Genomic DNA, 21,624 nt, shown 5'->3' on the forward strand with positions numbered 1-21,624 from the left:
ATTCACATGGTAGAATTTTAAATGAAGAACCTAAAGAATAGTACCTAAGTACTATACCTAGGTCTTTCTCATAATAAAAAAAGTCTATTAATTTTAGTTATATATATAATTAGTGGTAATCCCAAAATAGTAAGTTAAAATAAACCAACACTAAATACTTCATTTATTTCGTTTCAATGGACAAATCACCGAAATAGAATTGAAAATATTAGTTCTAAACAAAGTGTTGGAGGCTTGGAGCTTCTCCTTTCACACCTTTTGATATGGATGACAATAGAAAAAATAAAAAACAATAAAACTAATTTTTTGTGCACAATACAAACAAGAGCAATGCTATACATAAAAAAAAATTAAAAAAAAACATTGACAACATTTTTTTTGGCAGTTAAGTTAGCAAATTTGTACTAATTATCATCCCAACTTGTTACTAACATTAGTTTTTTTACTTACCATTAATAATTTATCACATTTATAGCAATTTTTTTTTTTATAAGTATATCAAATTTCTTGTGTTACTTTCTTTGCAAACAAGACAAAAAAAAAAGGGTCTGATTAATCCACCTTACTTTTTCAGTATTTGACAATAAACTAGTTTAAGAAAGTTTTAGTGTATGTTTAATTCTAAATTAAAAAGTCAATTTATTTTATTATTTAGCTTATTTTTGTTATTATTCATAATTTTTACTGAATTTTTCGATACTATTACTATTTCAACTAATTTTAGTCTTTACCTATAATACTTTAAGCAAATTTTTTTTAAAAATATGTAAATTCAAAACATATCCTTAATACTACTTTCAAGAAAAATGAAGAATGCCATTTTATTTTTTTCTTTTTTAGTTTCTAAAAAAAGTTTTCTAAGCCAATACGCTTAAATACTTTTCTTAAAAAACAAAAAAAGTGGAGCGAGGGTGGTTATCTCTGCAGTCTCTAGGGTCGTTGCACTGACAAACCACTCTCTGCTTTGCTTTGGCAACTGGCAATAGCCAAAACCGTAAACTATTTGTTGCAATTTCACACCCAAAAGCCCAAAACAGAGAAGGAGAAAGAAAAAGAAAAAGAAAAAGAAAATTTCATTTCCGTCATTTTCAATTCATCGAGCACATTAGTCACAGCAAGACACGCGTACAACTCCTCTTGGTTATTACATGCAACAAAAATCAAAACCCACCGTTCTTGTACGAGATTATTGCTAGCTTTGCTTTTTTCTTCTTTTTTTTTTTTTTTGATAAGTACTAGCTAATTGGTTTCATTGCATTACATTCTTTCTTCTCCTAAGATTAATACTTGCACATAATATATAGTACAAGGAAACAATCAGTAACACACATCAGAGGGAGCAAAAGAAGCTCATCATCATTTCTTAACTCAGAAATCTCCAAAAACCCAGGTTAGTTTTCTCAGCTCTTATATTGGGCTTTGATTTTTTTTTATTTTTTTTTATTTGGTTTCCCTATCAATATTTTGGAATTTTGGAATTGACCCATTTGATATTGATGCAAAAGATTTGTGGGTTTTACTTTTCTTTTCTTTATTTTTCAAATATCACTCCCATGAGCCATCTCTCTTGCACTTAATTTGGGATTTACATAGTTTAACATTTGGGTATTTGGGATTCTAGCAAAATTTTTATTTTATTTTATTTTAGTTCAGCTTTTTTGGATGAATGCTTGCAGTTAATTTGCATATTATTAAATTTTGTTTGTTGTACATGTTAAGGATAAGCCAGAAACAATGTTTCATAGCGATCCTCTTGTGTGTAATGTTCATTATGTTGTCTTCTAGTAGCATGATCTAAGCATCTTCCTTGATGGATGTTAGTATTTAGTATTTACTCATTCTACCTATTGATTCTTGGAAATTACTTCCCTTTTTGGCCATAGCAATTCGATGATAGTAGAATAATAGTTTTCTAGTTGTAATTAGCTGTTCTGCATACTGATTTCTGTCACTGGTTTTGTAATTTAGCATCTTGTTATTGTGGTTATCATTTTTTACAGCTGTAGTGTCTCATCATTTTCACTGACTTGTAGAAGTCATCAGTCATCATATAGGTTCCTGTATTGATCCTACTAGTTCGGTTTTTTTTTTTAATGGCCAAGTTTTGCACCTTTATAATTAGAAGATGTTTTCACTGATTGGATGTTCTACAAAATAGAAATTGAGGGTTTTTTTTTTCTCCTCCTTTGGAAATGGGTCTGGTTTGTTTCTTAATAATTGCGGTCCCTTTGTGATTAAACACATTAATTTTCTTTTATCTTTTAGCTCTTTCATCTTTCAGATTTCACTTGAGGATCTGATCCAAGATGGGTCAATCGTTCGCCTTTTGGTGTGCAAGAGCTTTTGTGAGATAGGGGAATGGAAAAGAAAAGAATAGATGACAGTGAGCCTGGTCCAGTTCCTCCACCAGCACCGTTGGACAGATTTGGGTTTGCAAAGCCGGAACTTAATAACTCTCCTGATGGTTTAGCCAAAGGAAGGTCAGCTAATGAATATGAGAGGTATGCTTTTCTTTTATTAATCATGTAAAACTTTTATGCAGAAGGATTAAGTTTGACTAGCCAGTTAAGATTGTCCGACTTTTATATACATTGGTCTTGCTCATTTACAAGGATATTGATTTTCTTATAGGGAGGAAAGAAGGATTAGAAAATGGAGGAAAATGATTGGGGTTGGTGGTAGTGATTGGAAGCATTATGCCAAGAGAAAACCTCATGTTGTTAAAAGGCGTATAAGGAAAGGAATTCCTGATTGTTTACGCGGTCTCGTTTGGCAGTTGATCTCTGGAAGTCGGGACCTTTTGTTGATGAACCCTGGGGTTTATGAGGTATGCCTTTTCCTTAGTTCATCTTGATAAATAACCTTTACAAATATTGTTCTTGTTAGGTATGCCATATGTATTATTTTTCTCCATTCTATTTGATCTAGAGTCATATCCTCCATTACTTCTTTAATTGATAAGTCCTTTTTTTAGTACTTCCACTAATGTTATTTTGGATCTTCCTACCTTTTTTAATTCCCTCAACTTGGATCAACTCACTCTTTCCTTAACAGTGCATTAATTTCTCTCATCTTTTAATCAATAGGAGTTACCCTATCTTTAAGTGGAAGTACCCAATGGAATTTTTCATTTTTTCATCAATAGGAGCTACCCAAATATTTATATTTTAGAGTGGTGTTGCATGTGTAAGAGAAGTGGGGAGTTTATAGGTTACTTGTTTCTTCATTGTGACTTTGCTTATAACCTATGGTCATTGATGTTTTGCTTGTTTGGATTCCATTGGGTTAATCCTAAGAGGGTTTTGGATTTGCTAGCTTGTTAGAAAGGGGGTTATGCCTAAGTGGTTTCACATTGCATTAGATAAGGAAGCTTCAGTTGCAGACCATATGCAACTTCAAAATGATTCAGTTCATTGGGTGTTGAATATTTTTTTATGAAGGGTACAAGACTAGGAGTTGGAGTTCATTTTTTCTATCTTGGATTTGGTCTATTTAGTAGCTATGTGTGGTCATGGGAGGATAAGCTATGTTGTAAGTCATTGGTTATAGAGGATTTGAGGTGAGATCTTATTACAGAGCCTTAGCTCCTATTGGAATTTGGAAATATGATCTGGAAAAGCATTTGGAAGTCTAAAGTTCCAACCAGGGTTACTTTTTTTTTTCTTTCTTGGATTGCTTCTTTGGGTAAAATCTTAACTGCAAATAAACTAAGGGAAAAAGATTTTATTTTGGGTGAGTTGGTGTTGTATGTACAAGAAAGATGAGGAGACACTTGATCACTTGCTTCTTCATTGTCTTTTTTCCAGAGAGCTGTGGGATACGGTTTTTTCCCTTTGGGTTTCAATGGGTGATTGGTAGAAGGGTTATAGAGTTACTAGCTTGATGGCAAATTTAATTTGGAAGACATCGGATTAGTGCAATCTGGAAGGCCATCCCTCATTGCTTGATGTGGTGTCTTTGGTGAGAAAGAAACGGTAGAACTTTTGAGGGGTGTGAACAGACTATTTTGGACCCAAAGCTGCAAGTTTTACAGAACCTTGTTTGAATGGATGGCAACGTCAGGAATATCTTCTATATCTAATTTATTAGATTTTATTGATCATTGTAATTTTAGAACTTAGCTGTAGTTTAATCTACCATACGTCTTGTCACCTGGGTACTTGGTGCATTCCATTTTGTTCAATAAAACTTATTATTTATATATACAAAAAGGGGGAAGGGTGTTTCTTGGTAGACATCATGATACTAACTTTTGGGTGGGCAATTCTATAATCTACATCATGTCGACTATTTGGAGAGAACACAACCAACATACATTTGAAGGGATTGAACATTCGCTTTTGGAGATAAAACTGATTTTTTTACAACCTATGTATGATTGGATGGTTGCTTTGAGTGGTCTCTCTTTTTCTAATTTGGAAGATTTTCTAGATATATGAAACTTTGGATGATGTTTTAGCTTCCCTACTACACTTCCTATGTACATGGGGAGCACTGCCTTTTTCTCTCTTCTATAAATTCTTCAATTATGCATAAAAAAAAAAAAAAGCACTTGACACTATTCAATTCTTTTTTTTTTTTTTTCATTTCCTTTATCTAAGCAAGTTTATAAATATTATTTTCTCCATCCTTACATTCCTAACTTGCTATAGATTACATCACAAGCCTTAAATTAAACCTCTTAGACAGCCTTTTTTGCTTTCCTCTTTGCCACTTTATAATTTTCATAAGTGACATTGTCTCTACATCTAGGTAAGTTTCTATAGCTATCTTTGTTTGATCTAATTGCTGCTTGAACCTGCATATTCTACCAACAGGTCTTCTTAGTCAGGACGGGTACATCCTTTAGATTCTCCAATTACTTTTTTAGCCACTCTTTTGATACAACTGGCCATTTCACTCCACATTTTAACGTTGTCTTTGTCGAAATCCCACATGCTTTCTTTGACCAGTTTATCTTTAAATTCATCTTGTTTCTCTCCCTTCAAACCCCACAACCAAATTCTTGGGTTTCTCTTTCTAATATCTCTTCTTCTTATTTTTTTCATCTTCTAATCCAAAGATCTAGTACCACCAATGCATACACTCTCTCCTACTATCAACTTTTCAAGTAGGGATGAAATCTATTTGACTGATGTTTGTACCACTTGTCCCACTTGTGGAGGTAATTAATGTGAGTCCCTCTTCTTGATCCTAGTGTTTGTTAACATCCAATCATATGCTATTACAAAGTCTAGAGTTGCATTTCCTAAATCATCAGTTATTCTATATCCCTACCCTACATGAACTTTTAAAAAACCTCCACTAACTTTTCCAACGTGACCATTTAGGTCTCCTCTAATAAAAGTATTTTCCCGTATTGTACCCTTGAATCAATTCATCTATGTCCTCCGTACATTTTTACTTAATGGATTCTCTCAATCCTATATAAGGAGTGTATGCACCTAAGAAATGTGGACACAAACATGACATGACACAGGGCAGAGCGACATGACACAATTTTTTTTGATAGGTAATCAGAAAACTATTATTAAAGAGAAACAAAGGAAAAGTACAAGTTGTTCATGATGATGAACAACAAGAAAAAATAAAACAAATAGCACAACAAAAACAGAAATCAGGAAACTAAGCTAAGGGAAAACATAAACTCAGAAAGAGAAGAACAATCAGTAAAACCCCAACAACGAGACCACTCCAAAAGACTACGTTGGCATAAAACCTTTAACTCATCCAACGTCTTCTCATTATCCTCAAAGGAACGTCAATTTCGTTCCAACCACACAATCCACATTAAGCACCCTGGAACCAAATTCCAAATGTCCGAATTATGTTTCCCAAGCCACTCATGCCAACAAGATAACAAACCCACCACTAAACCTAGCATAACCCAATGAATACCAAAAGCCTGAAGCATAAAAGTCCATAGGGAATGGGTAACAAGACAATGAAGAAGAAGGTAGTCTACCGACTCCCCATCACAACAACACATACAACACCAAGAAGCCAACGGGCAACCCCTAAGCATAAGATTATCCAAAGTGAGGATCCGACTATGTGCAGCTGTCCACAAAAAGAACACCACTCGCCTAGGAATCTTTGGTTTCCAAACGCCTTTCCAAGGAAACAAAAAATTCGAATCACCCCGAATCGCATGGTAATATGACCGGATGTCAAACTTACCATCCCCTTTTAGCCGCCAGCCAAGAGTATCACTCCTATCCCCCTGAGGAATACGAGTTTGGATAAGCCGGAGTAGAGAATAGGATGCAGCTAGTTCCCAATCTTCAAAAGGTCTATAAAATCTTAAATCCCATACTCTAACAATACCCCCTTCTGGAATCCACAAAACCTCAGAGATACAAGCATCCTTGACTGCTGAACACACATAGAGCTCAGGATAGAGATCTTTTAGAGTATGATCCCCAATCCACCTATCATGCCAAAAGCGGATATGAGTGCCTTCACTCACTACAAAAGACAGATGCTTAGAGAAGCTCTCCCACCCTCCATTAATGCTTCTCCAAAGTCCACACCCATGAGTCCTCCTACACACTTTAGTACACCACCCCCCTTGACCCTCACCGTATTTTGTGGAGATAACTCGCCACCAAAGATGGGAAACTTCATGACCATATCTCCACAACCATTTCCCTAATAAAGCTTGGTTAAGAGACACCAAACTTCTTATCCCCAAACCACCCATCTTGACGGGTAGACACACATTTTCCCAAGCCACCAAAGGATATTTGAAACTCCCCTCAAAAGATCCCCAAAGAAAGTTCCTCTGAATACTTTCCAATCTAGTAGTCACGGATTTAGGAATAGTAAAAAGAGATAAAAAGTACGTTGGGAGGCTTGAAAGAGTACTCTTTAATAACATGAGCCTACCATCCTTAGATAAATAGAGACGCTTCCAACTAGATAGCTTCTTCTCCATCTTCTCCAAAATAGGATTCCAAATCGAAGCTATCTTAAAAGAAGTCCCCAACAGCATCCCCACATATTTCATAGGCAAACTGCCCACTCTACATTGGAGAATATTAGCCAATGTATCTAGATTATTCACCTCCCCAACAGGGACAATCTCACTTTTCCCAACATTGACCTTCAAACCCGTAAAGGCCTGAAAACAAGACAACACCAACCTTATGGACAGTAGTTGTTCCCTAGAGGCATCACAAAATAAGATAGTGTCATCAGCAAATAACAAATGGGAGATACGCACACCAACAGAATTCACAGAGCCCACATGGAACCCCCGAATAAGATTACACTCCTCTGTCTTCTTCAATAGTCTACTCAAAACCTCCATTATCAGAAAAAACAAAAGCAGGGATAATGGATCCCCTTGTCTCAATCCACGAGAACTACCAAAAAACCTTCAGTGGAACCATTTACCAGGACTAAAAAGCGGACAAAAGTAACACAAGCCTTAATCCACTCCCTCCATTTCAACCCGAAGCCCATCCGGTACAGCAAATAAAACAAGGCCTCCCAGTTCACATGGTCATATGCTTTTTCAATATCAAGCTTGCAAACCACACCCGGTAATTTGCTCTTCAACCTGCTATCCAGACATTCATTTGCAATAAGCACTGAATCCAGAATCTGCCTACCCCTAATAAACGAATTTTGAGACTTAGAGATAAGATTATCCAAAACCGCCCTCAACCTATTAGCCAACACCTTGGATAGCAGCTTGTACACACTACCCACCAAACTAATGGGGCGAAAATCCTTAATGTTAACAGCATTACACTTCTTGGGAATTAAAGTGAAAAACGAAGCATTCACAGACCGTTCAAACACAGAGTGCTAATGAAAGTAATCAAAGAAATCCATGACATCCTTTTCCACAACACTCCAACATCTGTGGAAAATGCCATGGTGAAACCATCAGGACCAGGGGCTTTATCACCCTCCATCTCCCTTAAAACCTGGAAGACTTCCTCCTTCGAGAATTCCTTCTCTAAAGACAACCTTTCTTCCTCTTCAATGCAAGCAAAATCTAATCCATCCATAGTAGGACGCCTCACCTCATTTTCCTCATACAACCCTTGGTAAAAGAGAACTAACTGAGAGCGTACATCATCCTCATCCTCATAAAGAACACCCTCCACCTCTATCCTCTTAATCAGATTAGCATTTCTATGGGAATTTGCTAATCTATGAAAGAAACGAGTATTATTATCTCCCTCCTTCACAAACAAAGCACGAGACTTTTGTCTCCAGGAAATTTCCTCAAGAGAAGCCAAATGCTCTATGTCCCCTTTAAGCTGAATGCGGCGAATCTGATCCTCATTCGATAGGCCCATTGACTCCTCTCTAGCATCTAAACCCATGAGTTTAGTCAGCAAAAGCTTCTTTCTAAAAGCCAAATCACCAAACACCTCCTTGTTCCACTTTTCTAAATCTGCTTTCAAAGCCTTCAACTTTTGTGCCAAAATAAAACTTGGAGAGCCCGTAAAACTGTAACCAATCCACCATTGCTGAACTCCATCAACGAAACCCTCAGCTTGCAACCACATGTTTTCAAATTTAAAGGCACTTCGGCCTTGTCGAACAACACCGGCTTCCAACAAAAGTGGACAATGATCAGAAATAACACGAGGAAGCACCCATTGGGATATATTCCCAAAGTGTTCCTCCCATTCTAGAGAAACCAAAGCCCTGTCAATTCTTGACATAGAGGGGATACCAGAATCTCTAAACCATGTAAAGGAAGCCCTCTCTAACGGTAGATCAACTAAAGAATTACTCTCTATAAAGTCTGAAAAGGCAAACATAGCAGGGTTGAACGACTCACAGCCAAGTCTTTCACTTGGGTACCTGATAATATTAAAATCCCCTACTAAACACCATGCCATGGGCCACCTGGCGTGCACCTGTAATAATTCCTCCCACAATAGTGACCGCTGTCCGTCATCATTAGGGCCATAAACCCCTGTACAGACCCAAACAAAGTCATCCACCACCCCTCTCAATAAGACACTAACAGAAAACTGTCCAACAATAACATCCATCTTTTCGAAAACCCTTTTATTTATTTATAGGCATGCTATATATTTATTGGAAGTTTTAAAAATAAATAACAACTATCAAAATCTTTAAAAACATATATAAAATCAAAGAATTTTAAAAAAATTACTTATCATAAAAAAAAGAAGAAAAATTTTAAATTAAATTATTTTTTCCTCTCAACACAATGAGGACATGCATGTAGGAGTGTTCTCAGCATGTTTGACACAGACACGTGTCGGACAAAGACACACTGGCTGTTTGAAGTGTACTTGCTTCTTAGGTACGTGCTAACTATGTTAATTGTCTCCTCATTAAACAATTTTGTTAACATAGTCCATCCCCTATTCTCCTAATCTGAACAACTTTTATACCATTTTTTTTTAATTTGATAAATAATGGAATTGTATTAAAACAAAAAATCCCGGTACACCGAGGGTGTACATGAAAACAGAACATCAAACACTTATATTACAATGATCAAGCATTTCTAAAAATATTAGAACAAGGAAAAAGATTAAAGGACGAACTCCACTTCAGCAAGATATGAAAAAAGAGAGATTTAAGCTCCGAAATAGACTGTTCCTTCCCTTCAAAACATCTTGAGTTCTGTTCTCGCCAAATACACCATAGGACACAATGTGGTACAGCCCTCCATAATTTATACCTTATATGTTCAATTTCACTAGATTTTTCACCAACCCATTTATTCTCCTGAATGCGCACTATGTTTACTCTCCTCACAGTCATCATCTTCTATTTTTATTAGTTTCCTGTTAATGGCCCTATATTCCAAGTGCTTATACGAATCCTATTCTCCTGGCTAACTCCTTTACCCACCCATCCATCAAAGTGCCGAACTCTTATCCATTTTTCATTATAGCCAAGCGCTGATGTAGTGCATCACGTTCAGGGAACATCCTAGCTAATACATTTGAATGTTGTGCAGCATATCTGATACATTTGAATGTTGTGTAACATATGGTCCCAATTAATTCATTCTTCCTATTATAATTTCAAAGGACTAGCATTGCTCTTATCCTGTTCAGTGTTCCTAAGAAGGTCCTCTCTCTCTCTCTCTCTCTCCATTCATATATCGTATCACTTGTTTTCGTCTTCCAGCTAGATACATTTGAATGTTGCCCTTTTTTTTCATCTAGAAAAAAATAATTTCTTTGTAATGTCAAACCTTTGACTTTTTTTACCCCTTAATAATCTTAGAAACATTTAGGGTCTGTTGGGAATCCGCTTATTTTGCTGAAACTGAAAACTTTTTGCTGAAAGTACTGTAAATAAAGGTAAAAGTTAATTAAAATAGTACAGTGGGACCCATGAATAGTACCAAAAAGTGCAGTGGGGCCCATGAATAGTATCAAAACTTAGTTTGGTTTGAATAGTGCAGTGTGACTCATGAATAATAGCAAAAATAAGTTGAATAGTAAAATAAGTTGGCTTTTTAAATTGGAGCCAAACGCACATTTAGTTTGGTTTGGATTTAGTATATTGCTGACCTACTTATTAAAAAAAAAGTATATTGCTGACCTGAAACTTTTGTTGGCAAATATAGAAAACTTACCTGTTAAATCTGAGAATTCTGGTTTGGATTTGATAGTTAACAGTTCAACTTATGTGATTCTTGGTCTATTATGCAATCAAATGTCTTGAGTTGAGCATCTGAGTTGTACAAGAAACTATCTGGTGCACTTTTCTAGCAGTTTGGTTTGTTTACAATTTTACTAGAAACTTATCTAATTATTGAGTAGATAGGGCAGATTAATATGCGGACTAGATAATGATAGGTGGATCGGGCAACTAGCTAAGTTATATGCTATAGGAAAAAGAAAAGAGAGAAGAAAATCAATTTTCTTGGCTTTTGATGATTCCTTAAACGCTCTTCTTCTTTTCTTTTCTTTTTGTACTTAATTTATTTATAAAATGCTGTTCTTCCTTATTATTATGCTGACAGGACTTTGTGTTCATGCAGCAACTAGTAATATACGAGACATCGGCTTCAGAACTTGATATAATACGAGACATTTCTCGTACATTTCCCTCACATGTTTTCTTCCAGCAGAGACATGGGCCTGGTCAGAGGTCCCTTTACAATGTTTTGAAAGCATACTCTGTCTTTGACAGAGATGTTGGATATGTCCAGGTTTGACTCTCTAAGTTTTTCATTACTATCCTATCTACCTTGTGTATATGAAACTGAATGCTGCTGGACTGAAATGCAGGGAATGGGCTTTTTAGCTGCCCTGTTGCTTCTTTATATGAGTGAAGAGGATGCCTTCTGGTTATTGGTCGCATTACTGAAGGGAGCTGTACATGCACCAATGGAAGGATTATATCAGGTAAGGTTTTTATTTATTTATTTTAAAGTAATAAAGATTTATGATATGAAAAAAGAGACACCCAAGTACACAGAGTATAATTCAAGAAACTTCAAGAAACCCTGTCTGATATACTTCAAGAAATTCACCCTTAAAGAACCAGACACTGAGTTGGAAAACCAGCACCCCCACCCCCCCCCCCCCCTCCCCCCAAATTTCACAACCATTCTTCACTTCTATCAGTCTCCTCCATAACGCATCCCTCTCAAACCCAAACCTCCATAGCCACTTCCCTAATAAAGCTTCATTAGAGTGTCTCAAACTCCTAATAGCTAAACTACCAGAGGGAAGAGGAGCACAAAGTTTAGCCCTATTCACCAAATGAAATTTGGGCTCACCCCATAAGAAACTATGCTGAAGCTGTTCAATCTGATTAGCCACATCAACAGGAATAGGAAAAAAGAGGACCCAAAATTGTTAGAGAAGTATTAGTAGATGCTGAATTTTAGGCGGAGATGGCAGAAGTTGTTAGAGAGAAGTATATAAAATAGGAGAGGGGGAAAAGGTGCTCACTTTTTAGTCTTATGAAAGTATTATTATTTTTTCGTAATTTGAAGCAAGATTCAAGGGTTTTTTTGGTTCAAGAAAATTATGGGGAAGTGCTAATCTCTTAAAGGTGAGGAGGCTATCACTTCCGTATAAAATATTGATAGCCTAAATGGCTATCCGAGGGAATGGAGGCTTTACTGTTCAGTCCTATAATGAGGCTATCCAAGGTAATCCAATTAATTCTTTCCCTTAGAAGAGTATTTGGTGTGTTAAGGCACATTAGAGGGTCTCATCCTTTGTGTGGAAATCAGCCTAGGGGAAGTCTTTCTTGTGATAATCTCAACAAGCAGGGTTTCTCTTTAGTTGATTGGTGCTGCATGTGCCGGTGTAGTGGGGAGATGGTAGATCATTTGTTTTTCCATTGTGATGTTGCGTATCTTTTATGGAGTTTTGTATTTAGAACATTTGGGATTCAATGGGTGTTACCAAGGATAGCTGACCTCTTGTTTGTGTGGAGCAAGTGGTTTGGGCAACACTCACCGGATATTTTGAACTTTGTCCTGTTATGATGTGGCTATTGTGGATGGAGCGAAATAGTTGAATTTTAAAAGACTTAGATAGCTCAAGGGCCCAGATTGAGTTACTGCTGAGTCAAACTATGTGGCGTTGGGCCTTACAAATTGCGACTCCCTTCTAAATTTCACATAATCACTTTGTGCATAATTTTTTTTTTTTTTTTTTTGTAATTAGTTTTTCTTGCATTGTGCTCATCATTGTGAGCATGAAGTAATCTATTCTTTTAATAAAATTCCATTATTTATCAAAAAAGGAAAAATTAATAGCCTTAATGGCTGTTGAATGTTCTTATGTTCATTATTATGCCAAAGGTCATCAACTGTTTGACTACAGTGAAATATATATTTAGTGCTCTGAATCTATTATTTGCGTATTGAATCTATTGATAGGTAGGACTGCCTCTGGTACAACAGTATCTTTTTCAGTTTGATCAGTTGGTGAGAGAGCATTTGCCCAAGCTGGGGGAGCATTTTACCCAAGAAATGATAAATCCTAGCATGTATGCAAGTCAGTGGTTCATAACTGTTTTCTCATACTCTTTTCCTTTCCATTTGGCTCTTCGAATTTGGGATGTCTTTCTTTATGAGGTTAGTGATTGGTAACATGTGTTTTGCCTTAGAAGCATTGTGATTTGGTGTAAAACATGATATATATCTGCCATTTTCATTTGCCAGGGTGTCAAAATTGTTTTTAAGGTTGGTTTGGCCCTACTAAAGTATTGCCATGATGACATGGTAAGTTTCACAGAATCTTTTGTATGCTTAAAATTAAAATTAATAGTATAATTTCTTTCATGTAATTTTCTTGTTTTGTTTGTCAGATAAACTTACCTTTTGAGAAACTCATACATGCTTTGCGTAACTTCCCGGAGGATGCAATGGATCCAAATACATTATTACCTATGGCGTACTCAATTAAGGTTCTCTCTATCCCTCCTTTAAATGGTGTTGTAATGCTTGGATCTGATATTTCCAGTTGCTTTAAGCCATAATCATTTTTTCTTCACATATGCACTATAACCTTAATGCCTAAACAATTTTTCGGAACCTCTTGCATAAGGTCACAAGTTCAGGAAACTTGCACATTAATAAGTCATAATTGAGGTTAATCCATCTCTGCCAAAGTGGAAATTTTCAATTTTAGGTTAAAACGCATGAAATGTTCAAAACATACACGTGACCTCATGTAATGCAGTAAATTCTAGTGGGTTCTCAATTGGTAAAGTCTCTTGTCGTTGAACAATTGACCTTGGATCGAATCCCGTCTACACTAAAAAGAAATCCTTTAGTGTCTTGGCTTGATAATAAAGAGAAACCATAATGGAGCTAATGCCATAAGTTCAAACTTTATCAAATATATTAACAAACAAAACAAAAATGTAGTAAATTATAGAAATTTGAAGCAAGCATAAAAAGAAACATATGACATCCAAGGGCATTACTTATATGTTACTGCAGATTGATGTGAAGAAGTGACTAAAAGGAATATTTGCCAACTTTCTTTTTCTGAATTTCAATTTACAAATCAAAGAATTCATTTACAAATATCCCAAAGGAAGTGGTTGCTCCTGCATTTCCAAAATTAGGAATTTTTCAGAGAGAGAAGAGGGTTGGGGGAGGAATTGCATTTGGTATTTTTGAGAGTTTTCTAAATGATCATGGATATTTGCTGTAACTTGCACTCTTTCGAGCTTATCTCATAGTGGGGGTTATCTTAATCATTGCTTTGAGTTCTCTGACTAGTCATTGACTCATTTACCTAATTCTACCCATGCAGTCACTTTGGCTATCCTTAGCTTCATTTCATAGAATATGTATAAAGTTTATAGATATGAAGCCATAGCTACTCAGCTAGTTCAGTTGGTCATATCTAGTGTAGGAACCCCAGAAACTAAAATAGTCTCAGTTTTACAACAATTTTGGTGCCACATTGACTTGGGATCCAATCTCAATTGCTTTTTTTTATATTGGTAAGCTTCACATGCACTTGGTGTGTTATGAATACATGACCCCATCCTCCATCTTGCTATTACAAGGGGACGAGGTTCCATTTGAGCTTGAATTCTTTGGTGACCATAAATGCTCTTCAGCTGAAATTGATTCTACATTAACCTTTTTTTGGAAATGATACAAGGGAAATGTCTCAAGAAAGGAATGCTTCTAGCTCAAGATTTGTTGGCAAATACAAATAAAAAATCAATATCATCAAAGTTTAGCTCATTCAAAATGGTTTGACTGCAGAAATGCTCCAATATGATTTTATGCATATTTGACATCATTTTGTTTCTAATATATGCATATAGGCACCTTGGCTTCCTTCTTGAATTTTTTAATCTGAACTTGTTATTGTGTACTTTGGTCATTTTATTGGGCCTGCATTGGCAATGGTGAGATACTCTGTCCTTCTTTTGCAAGTAATTGAAGTCCCTTTAGTGATCTGAGAAAAGAAAAAGAACCGGACCTTTTCATGGATTTTGAACGCTGATTTTTGTGTATAGAATGCTGTTTATTTAAGTTTCTGTACAAGTTCTCTCCAACTCTATCATCAAAAACTAAGCTACTCATCAACATAGCTTTTATTTTAATTTTCCAAAGGATTAAGAAAATGTATTTTGCATTTCTGAAGTGCACTTATCAAAAAAATTTCTGAAGTGCACTTAAAAGATATTTCTTGTGTCAATGGGAAATCTTGCCTTGTGCTGCTACTAATAAGTTTCATACATGATTATTGCACCATCTACATACCAGTGCTGATTTACATTTTAGATATCTTGATACTTCTTCATTTTTTTTTTTAACTATTTTTTTATGAATGAGATTTCATTAAGAACCAAGCACCAGAAATATAATGTGTAGCTTGAGCTGCAAACAAACAGAAACAAAGTAAAAGATTAGAACATCGCACAGAACATAGAACAGAGCATCAGAAAGACACAGCAGGCCAATTGAAACTTCAACAAAAACAAACAACCAAAAACACAAGAAAGAGCAGCCAAAAACTAAAGCTAATCAAACAAAAACAGCTCGAAACAACATCATGCATTAAAAACAGAGGTTGGAAGCTTACATAGACAATAATGGCTCTATCCATTATGGAGTTCTCAACTCCTTTCAACCTGAACAACCCAAAACCAAACATCAGCAACAATGGCATGTATCAGCTCATCGTTGGATCTTATCCCACTATTACAGATACAAGCACTTCAGTCATTCCAAAGGTGATAAATTGTGATGGCCCAGGCCAAGTTATAAGGTGTTGAAGGCTCCTTACTTTCAGCTTCCTCACAGCCCAATCAACTTCCACACTCCTCCCCTAATCTTCCTTCTATGGAAACACTTCCTAAGGACAGACTCCCAGATTCTCTTTGAAAAGGAACATTCTACGAAAAGATGACTTCTGGACTCAATTCTTCCTCTTAAAAATAGACAAAGAAAGTTCCCTATATATCCCAGTTATAGGTAGTGGCTCATATTTTGAATGAGAAATTAACACCGCTCTCTTGTTTAGAGGCCTCATGGGCAGAGGACAGCAAAGCAGAACAGAGTCCATGAGACCCAATGTAGCTTTATTTAAGTTTGTTATGCCTTGGCCAAATAATAGGTTGGGGGGGTGCGGATGGTGAAGCCTCCTGTGAAATGGTAAGGTTTATTGGGAAATTCAATGTACCAGGTTAAGGTTTCTTGGGGCAGTACAAATTCATTGTAAACCCTTATTTTTCACATAGTAGAATTCTCAACTGCTCACTCCCATGGGTGTAGGCACATTGTTGAACCATGTAAATTTATGTGTTGATTTTGTCTCTCTTTTCTCTCTATATTTAATATATAATTGCTCAAACCTGAAATCTTCAACAATCCCCACTGAGCAAGCATGTCTCTAGTTGTGAGTTTGTTCTGAATAACCAACCAGGTCACAAAAGCTTGTTTTGGAAAAATTCTGATGAAATCAATCTAACCTCAACCAGTTAACAGAATACTTCACTTGACAAATAGCTCACCCTGTGTCTTTGCAACTATATTTCTTTTTCTTGTTGGCAGCTGGCCGCCATCCAACTGAGTGTCAAATTCATTGTCACAAACTTTGCTTTGTCAGGAGGCCAACACCAAAAATTATTCAGTGTGAATTTAGAGAGATTTTCTGAAGAGTGGCTAGCCAAGTCATGGATGATTCTGCTTCCATACTTCAGCTACAAAGGCCTATCCTCATGCCAATTATTATGCTACACAAAGATCCTCTCACCATTTCCAACCTTATGCTTCAGAAAATGCTTTCTTGAAGAATTTTCTGCCATCCCAGTGAACAAGCAGCTGGAATAAGTCTTCCCAACAGAGATTTTCCTAATAAGCTTCTGTCCACACTACCCAAATTGAACCAGAACATTCAAACAAATACCAAATACCAAATAAATCTTAAAAATATCAGCTTTATTCCACTCTGAAATTTTGAACAAGCCCAAGCACCCTTCCTTTTTAGGAAAGTTACATCCTCCCAAGCGACCTAAGCTCTTGCGCTCTCTTTAGTCTAGCCATTCCACAAATATCCATTCAAAATCTGCTCATCCTGCCTCACCACCTTCTTAGGGAGAATGAATAAATGTGCTTGATAGAACTGCACACTTTATAACACCAATTAAATTAGTTGGAATGTACCAGAAAAGGACAAATATGTGGGACACCAAGAGTGAATTCTACTTGTGATCTTAGCAACCAGAGTTTTCCAATCCTTCCAAGAAAGCCTACCTGAAATAAGAGGAACTTTCAAATACTTTATCAGAAGCTTTCCCTCTTTAAGATGCACTAAATCTAATTTTTCTGCTTTCCTTACTCTGTCACACCAAAATAAACTGCACTTTTACTATCATTTAGCGATCTCCACTTTGCTCTTATTGGCTGCCGTGAAATCACATAAGCTCGTCAAGCACAAAACGCCTCTTCTGAACGGCCCTCTGAATCAGCTTGCTAAAAACCTCCATGGCCATAACCAAGAGGTGAGGGGGGTGACAACAGACAAGTTGTGTTAGTGTCTTAAAGGAAGTGGTAAGTTTGATACCTGGTCTTTTTATAAGGAGATTTGGGGTGCTAATATTTTCCCGTTTCCTTGCTTGTGTATTTGGACCATTAAGATTCCTAACAGGGTGGCCTTCTTTGTGTGGAAAACAGCTTTGGGTAGGATTCTTACATTAGATAATCTTATGAGGAGAGGGGCTACCATTAGTGAATTGGTGTTGTATGTGTCAAAGGAATGGGGGAAACAGTGGACCACCTCTTACTTCACCGTGATGTTGCTTATTCTCTCTGGGAAGATGAGTTTAATATGTTTGGGTCCTTTGGCATTCATAGGGTCATGATAGGGTCTATCGCAAACCTATTGATCTATTGAAGAAACTTGTTCGGGAAATATCGCTTGAATGTTTGCAATTTGGTGTCGGGCTGTTTGATGTCGATTGTTTGGAGGGAGCAGAATTGTCGTTCGTTTGAGGATACCAAAAGCTCTTTGGATCAATTAAAATCTTTGCTTCAACGTGTTAAATTAAAAAATTGTCTCAAAAACTTAAGCTACTAACAAATGGTGAATTTAATCACTTTACCATAATTCTAACACTCCCTCTCACTTATGGGCTCAAACTTTCCCTTAATAAGTGTAGAGTGAAAACATAAATCAAACTTAGGATCTTCTGCTCTGATATTATATTAATTACCAATTGTCCCAAAAGCTTAAGCTATTAGCCTATTAGGATATGGTAAATTTAATCATTTAACCACATAGGTAGAGTGGAAGAGATAAGGATTGAACTCAGGACCTCTTGCTTTGATACCATGTTAAATTACTGATTGTCCCAAGAGCTTAAGCTATTAGAAAATTGTGAATTTAATCACTTAACCATAATTCTAACGCAACTCACTCTTTTTGATTGCCATGTTTGGGGTTCTACACAATGTTCATCAATTTTTGAGTTCTTAGCTTCTCTTAGAACTTCCACTTGATATTTTTGTAATTTTTATGTTTTTGATCCTTTGTTCTCTTCATTGTTAACATAAAGGTCTGTCTCTAATAATAAATTGCATTATTTACCCATTGCAAAAAAAAAAAAAAAAACCATGGCCATAACAAAAGGATAGGGAGAAATTGGTTTTCTTGTCTGTTGAAATTATGGTTAAATAATTAAATTCAACATTTCTTAAGGAATCGATAATTTATCATGGTATCTGAGTAGGAGGTCCTAAGTTCGATTCGTGTCTCCATTCTACCTCCCATATAAAACATTAAAATCCCACATGTGGGGCCCCAATTATTAAGGAGGTTTGGACCCACACATGAGAGGAAGAGTTAGAATTATGGTTAAATGATTAAATTCACAATTTCCTAATAGCTTAAGCTTTGAAAATATTGGTAATTTAACACTATCTAACCCCTTTTTACGTTCAAAGTACCCAACCAAGCCTCTATTCAATGCTACAGTGTTCTTGGGAGTAGAAATACAAGTCTTGACCCATTTAACAAACTTTTCAGGACACCCAATAGCCTTCACATACCTAAAGGAACTCCATTACACTGAATTGTAAGCCTTCAAAATATCAACTTTAACAGTGCAACAAGGTGGCTGATAATCCCTATAATAATTGCTAATCAGTTCTTGAGCAAGTAAGAAATCGAAGCAATTTTTTCCCTGCCCACATGCCAACCACACCAAGTTGGACATTATCTGAATTCTTTCCACGTGGATATAAAAGGTGTTTGGCAGGGGCTAATGAAACCATTGAGGCACACCTTTAACCCATTTGCTAGAATCTTTGATGTACATTTGTACAAAGTGTTACAACAAGAAACAGGATGGAATTCTAACAATCGAAAGGATTTTGCACCCTGGGAATCAAGTTTAAAATAGTGGCACTAGCCTCTCTGAAAAGCCTACCTCTAGTCTCATATGGAAACACCAGAACTTGTGAAGTAATTTGATGGACAAGATGAGTAGGATTATAAAATTGTCATGCAGCCACTATTAGTAATTTTTATTTTAATTAATGTAAGCTGAGGAAGGAAATAATTGTTCCTATTACTCTGGAAGTTCCTGAAGTACCTTTCATGATATGTTACACACTATTACAGGATACAATGACTGAAGTACCACTTTTATACGCTCTTAAGTTATGTAGATACTTTATTTACACCATATTCATATAATAAGACTCTTAGGATCAATGAAGTTTCATCTGTATTCCAGCTTCCTAAGATTTGAGGACTAGGTTACTCAGACACCTTGATATGTATTTCCATCCTACAATTTGCCATGCAGGCTTAGAAGTTCTTAAAATGCTTAGTAGTATTCTGTTGGATTTTCTTTTATTGTTCTTTTGTTTTTCCAGATATTCATGTACATATGCTTTATTAAATTATTTAGGTATCTAAGCGTTTGGAGGGACTCAACCAGGAATATGAGAAGAAGAATGGAACGCAAGTTCAATTGGCAGATTTTCATGAAAAGAAGAAACAGTCATAATGAAAGGTTCTTCTCATCTAAAGAGGAGCTAAGAAATACTTCTCAATCTATAACTCTCCTTTTTCTTTTTCTTTTTTTCGTTTTCCTGGTGATGTAAAGTATGAAGAAATGTGTAGCAGACATTGACTCTGTTATCATCTGATTGTTCATAGCCGCATGCTCCATAAAACTTTTAAGTAATCACAGCTTACATGTGAAATAATTTTCCAGCACAAATGAATATTTCATATTCTGAATCTCTGATGTAGATGGGATCCTATCTGTATGTTCAAAAAATTTCATTTGATTTAGTGGACCTAGTGATATCTACAATGTTGTGATAAAATTGAAATCTTAGAGATTATTTTACGGATTAAATAGAAAAAGAGAGTGAATGTCTAGATCATTGTTCTTTCTGCAAATATTTTATGGTTTATTGTTTAACATTTTGTGCCTTTTTTAAGGCTTGTATATATTATTGGAGGCCTTTTTTGTAATTGGCCATTCCTTAATCTTCTAGGATGAAAGTTATCCCATTCCACCACTCCTCCTTGTTCAATATATATTTATGTGGCCACTTGCTCATCACTTTCCCGTCTGTATGATTAAGTTGATTACATAATTTGCTTTGTTTAATTGATATGTTTCTTTCTGGTTTAGCAGATGGTAGGCCAACTAAGTCAACTTTGATTATGCTAACCAGCTCATAAAATCATTTCAAACGAAATGGCATCCTTATCCCCTTCGACTTTCATAAGAAATAATATATTGATATGGTCAACATCACAATTTTCAAGGCTATTAGTGTGTATTCTTTGCTTTGACATATATCAAAAACTGTTTTTTTTTTTTTTAATTATAAATACTAGGAGGTGCCAGTTGAGCTACAAGCAGCTCTAGGCTCTTAACAATGCTTGTTAGTTACAAGTAAACAAGTTCAAAATTGTTGTTCATGCATTATCTGAAGTATGTTCCGTGTAGTGACTGAGAGCTTAAAAAAGCTGCTCTACTTGGTATTTCTCTTTTTTGGGTCCACTACTTGAAACTCTTTTTAGGGGCAAAGAATACCTAGAAGAAAATAGAATTAACCATCAATTTGGAATATGGATGGCTTTCTTAATATGGAGGATTATTCTTCTTTTTCACATTGTTGTTGTTGATGCATCCAAGAAAGGCACGCCTCATGCTTATAACACCATTTCATTATTCTACGGCTTTCTTAGCCTTCTTAAATACGTTATAAAACAGAATAAGACCAAAGGTGCAAAAGATATGATCCTAAATCAAACCAATACAAATACTTTTCCCTTATCATTATTTTGAAGGATTGAGCTGGATGTTTAACGCGTTGCTGCTTGGATTCTCCCTATATGAGTTCTTTCATGTGATTCTACCGAAAAATGCTAGGACCACAATGTATTTTTACCACCAATTCTACAACTATCTGATGTAGTTGACTGTGATTAGTAAAAGAAAAAAAAAAGTTGTCCTTCTAAGTGAAAGTGACAGAAAATCAATCATAATCTGTCATGTAAGACAGTTGTGAAAATAAGTGTAAAATTGGTTGTAATCTTACTATTACTCAACTCTATCACGTTCCCACCATGTTCTGTCAGGGGTGCGTGTCTTTTTGCAATCACAATTCTAGAGACAGATTTAAGTGCTACAAATGCT

The 21,624-nt window shown here is 35.9% G+C and overlaps 1 protein-coding gene across 2 annotated transcripts; it reads left to right on the plus strand.

The window, feature by feature from the left end:
* The first annotated feature begins 946 nt into the window (after window positions 1-946).
* On the plus strand, window positions 947-20,366 carry LOC142610540 (uncharacterized). 2 transcript variants are annotated; one of them, XM_075782376.1, is made up of 10 exons: window positions 947-1,178; window positions 1,280-1,390; window positions 2,282-2,501; window positions 2,632-2,827; window positions 11,003-11,173; window positions 11,253-11,369; window positions 12,863-13,060; window positions 13,148-13,207; window positions 13,294-13,392; window positions 19,873-20,366. In XM_075782376.1, the coding sequence occupies exons 3-10, from the start codon at window positions 2,359-2,361 to the stop codon at window positions 19,969-19,971; spliced, it is 1,083 nt and encodes a 360-aa protein (XP_075638491.1). In that variant the 5' UTR covers window positions 947-1,178; window positions 1,280-1,390; window positions 2,282-2,358; the 3' UTR covers window positions 19,972-20,366. The 2 variants fall into 2 exon arrangements, with proteins under 2 accessions (XP_075638491.1, XP_075638483.1); XM_075782368.1 differs by lacking the exon at window positions 947-1,178 and having other exon boundaries at window positions 1,185-1,390.
* The last annotated feature ends 1,258 nt before the right edge of the window (window positions 20,367-21,624 follow it).

Source organism: Castanea sativa, chromosome 1, assembly GCF_040712315.1.
Source record: "Castanea sativa cultivar Marrone di Chiusa Pesio chromosome 1, ASM4071231v1".
Taxonomy (NCBI): Eukaryota; Viridiplantae; Streptophyta; class Magnoliopsida; order Fagales; family Fagaceae; genus Castanea; species Castanea sativa.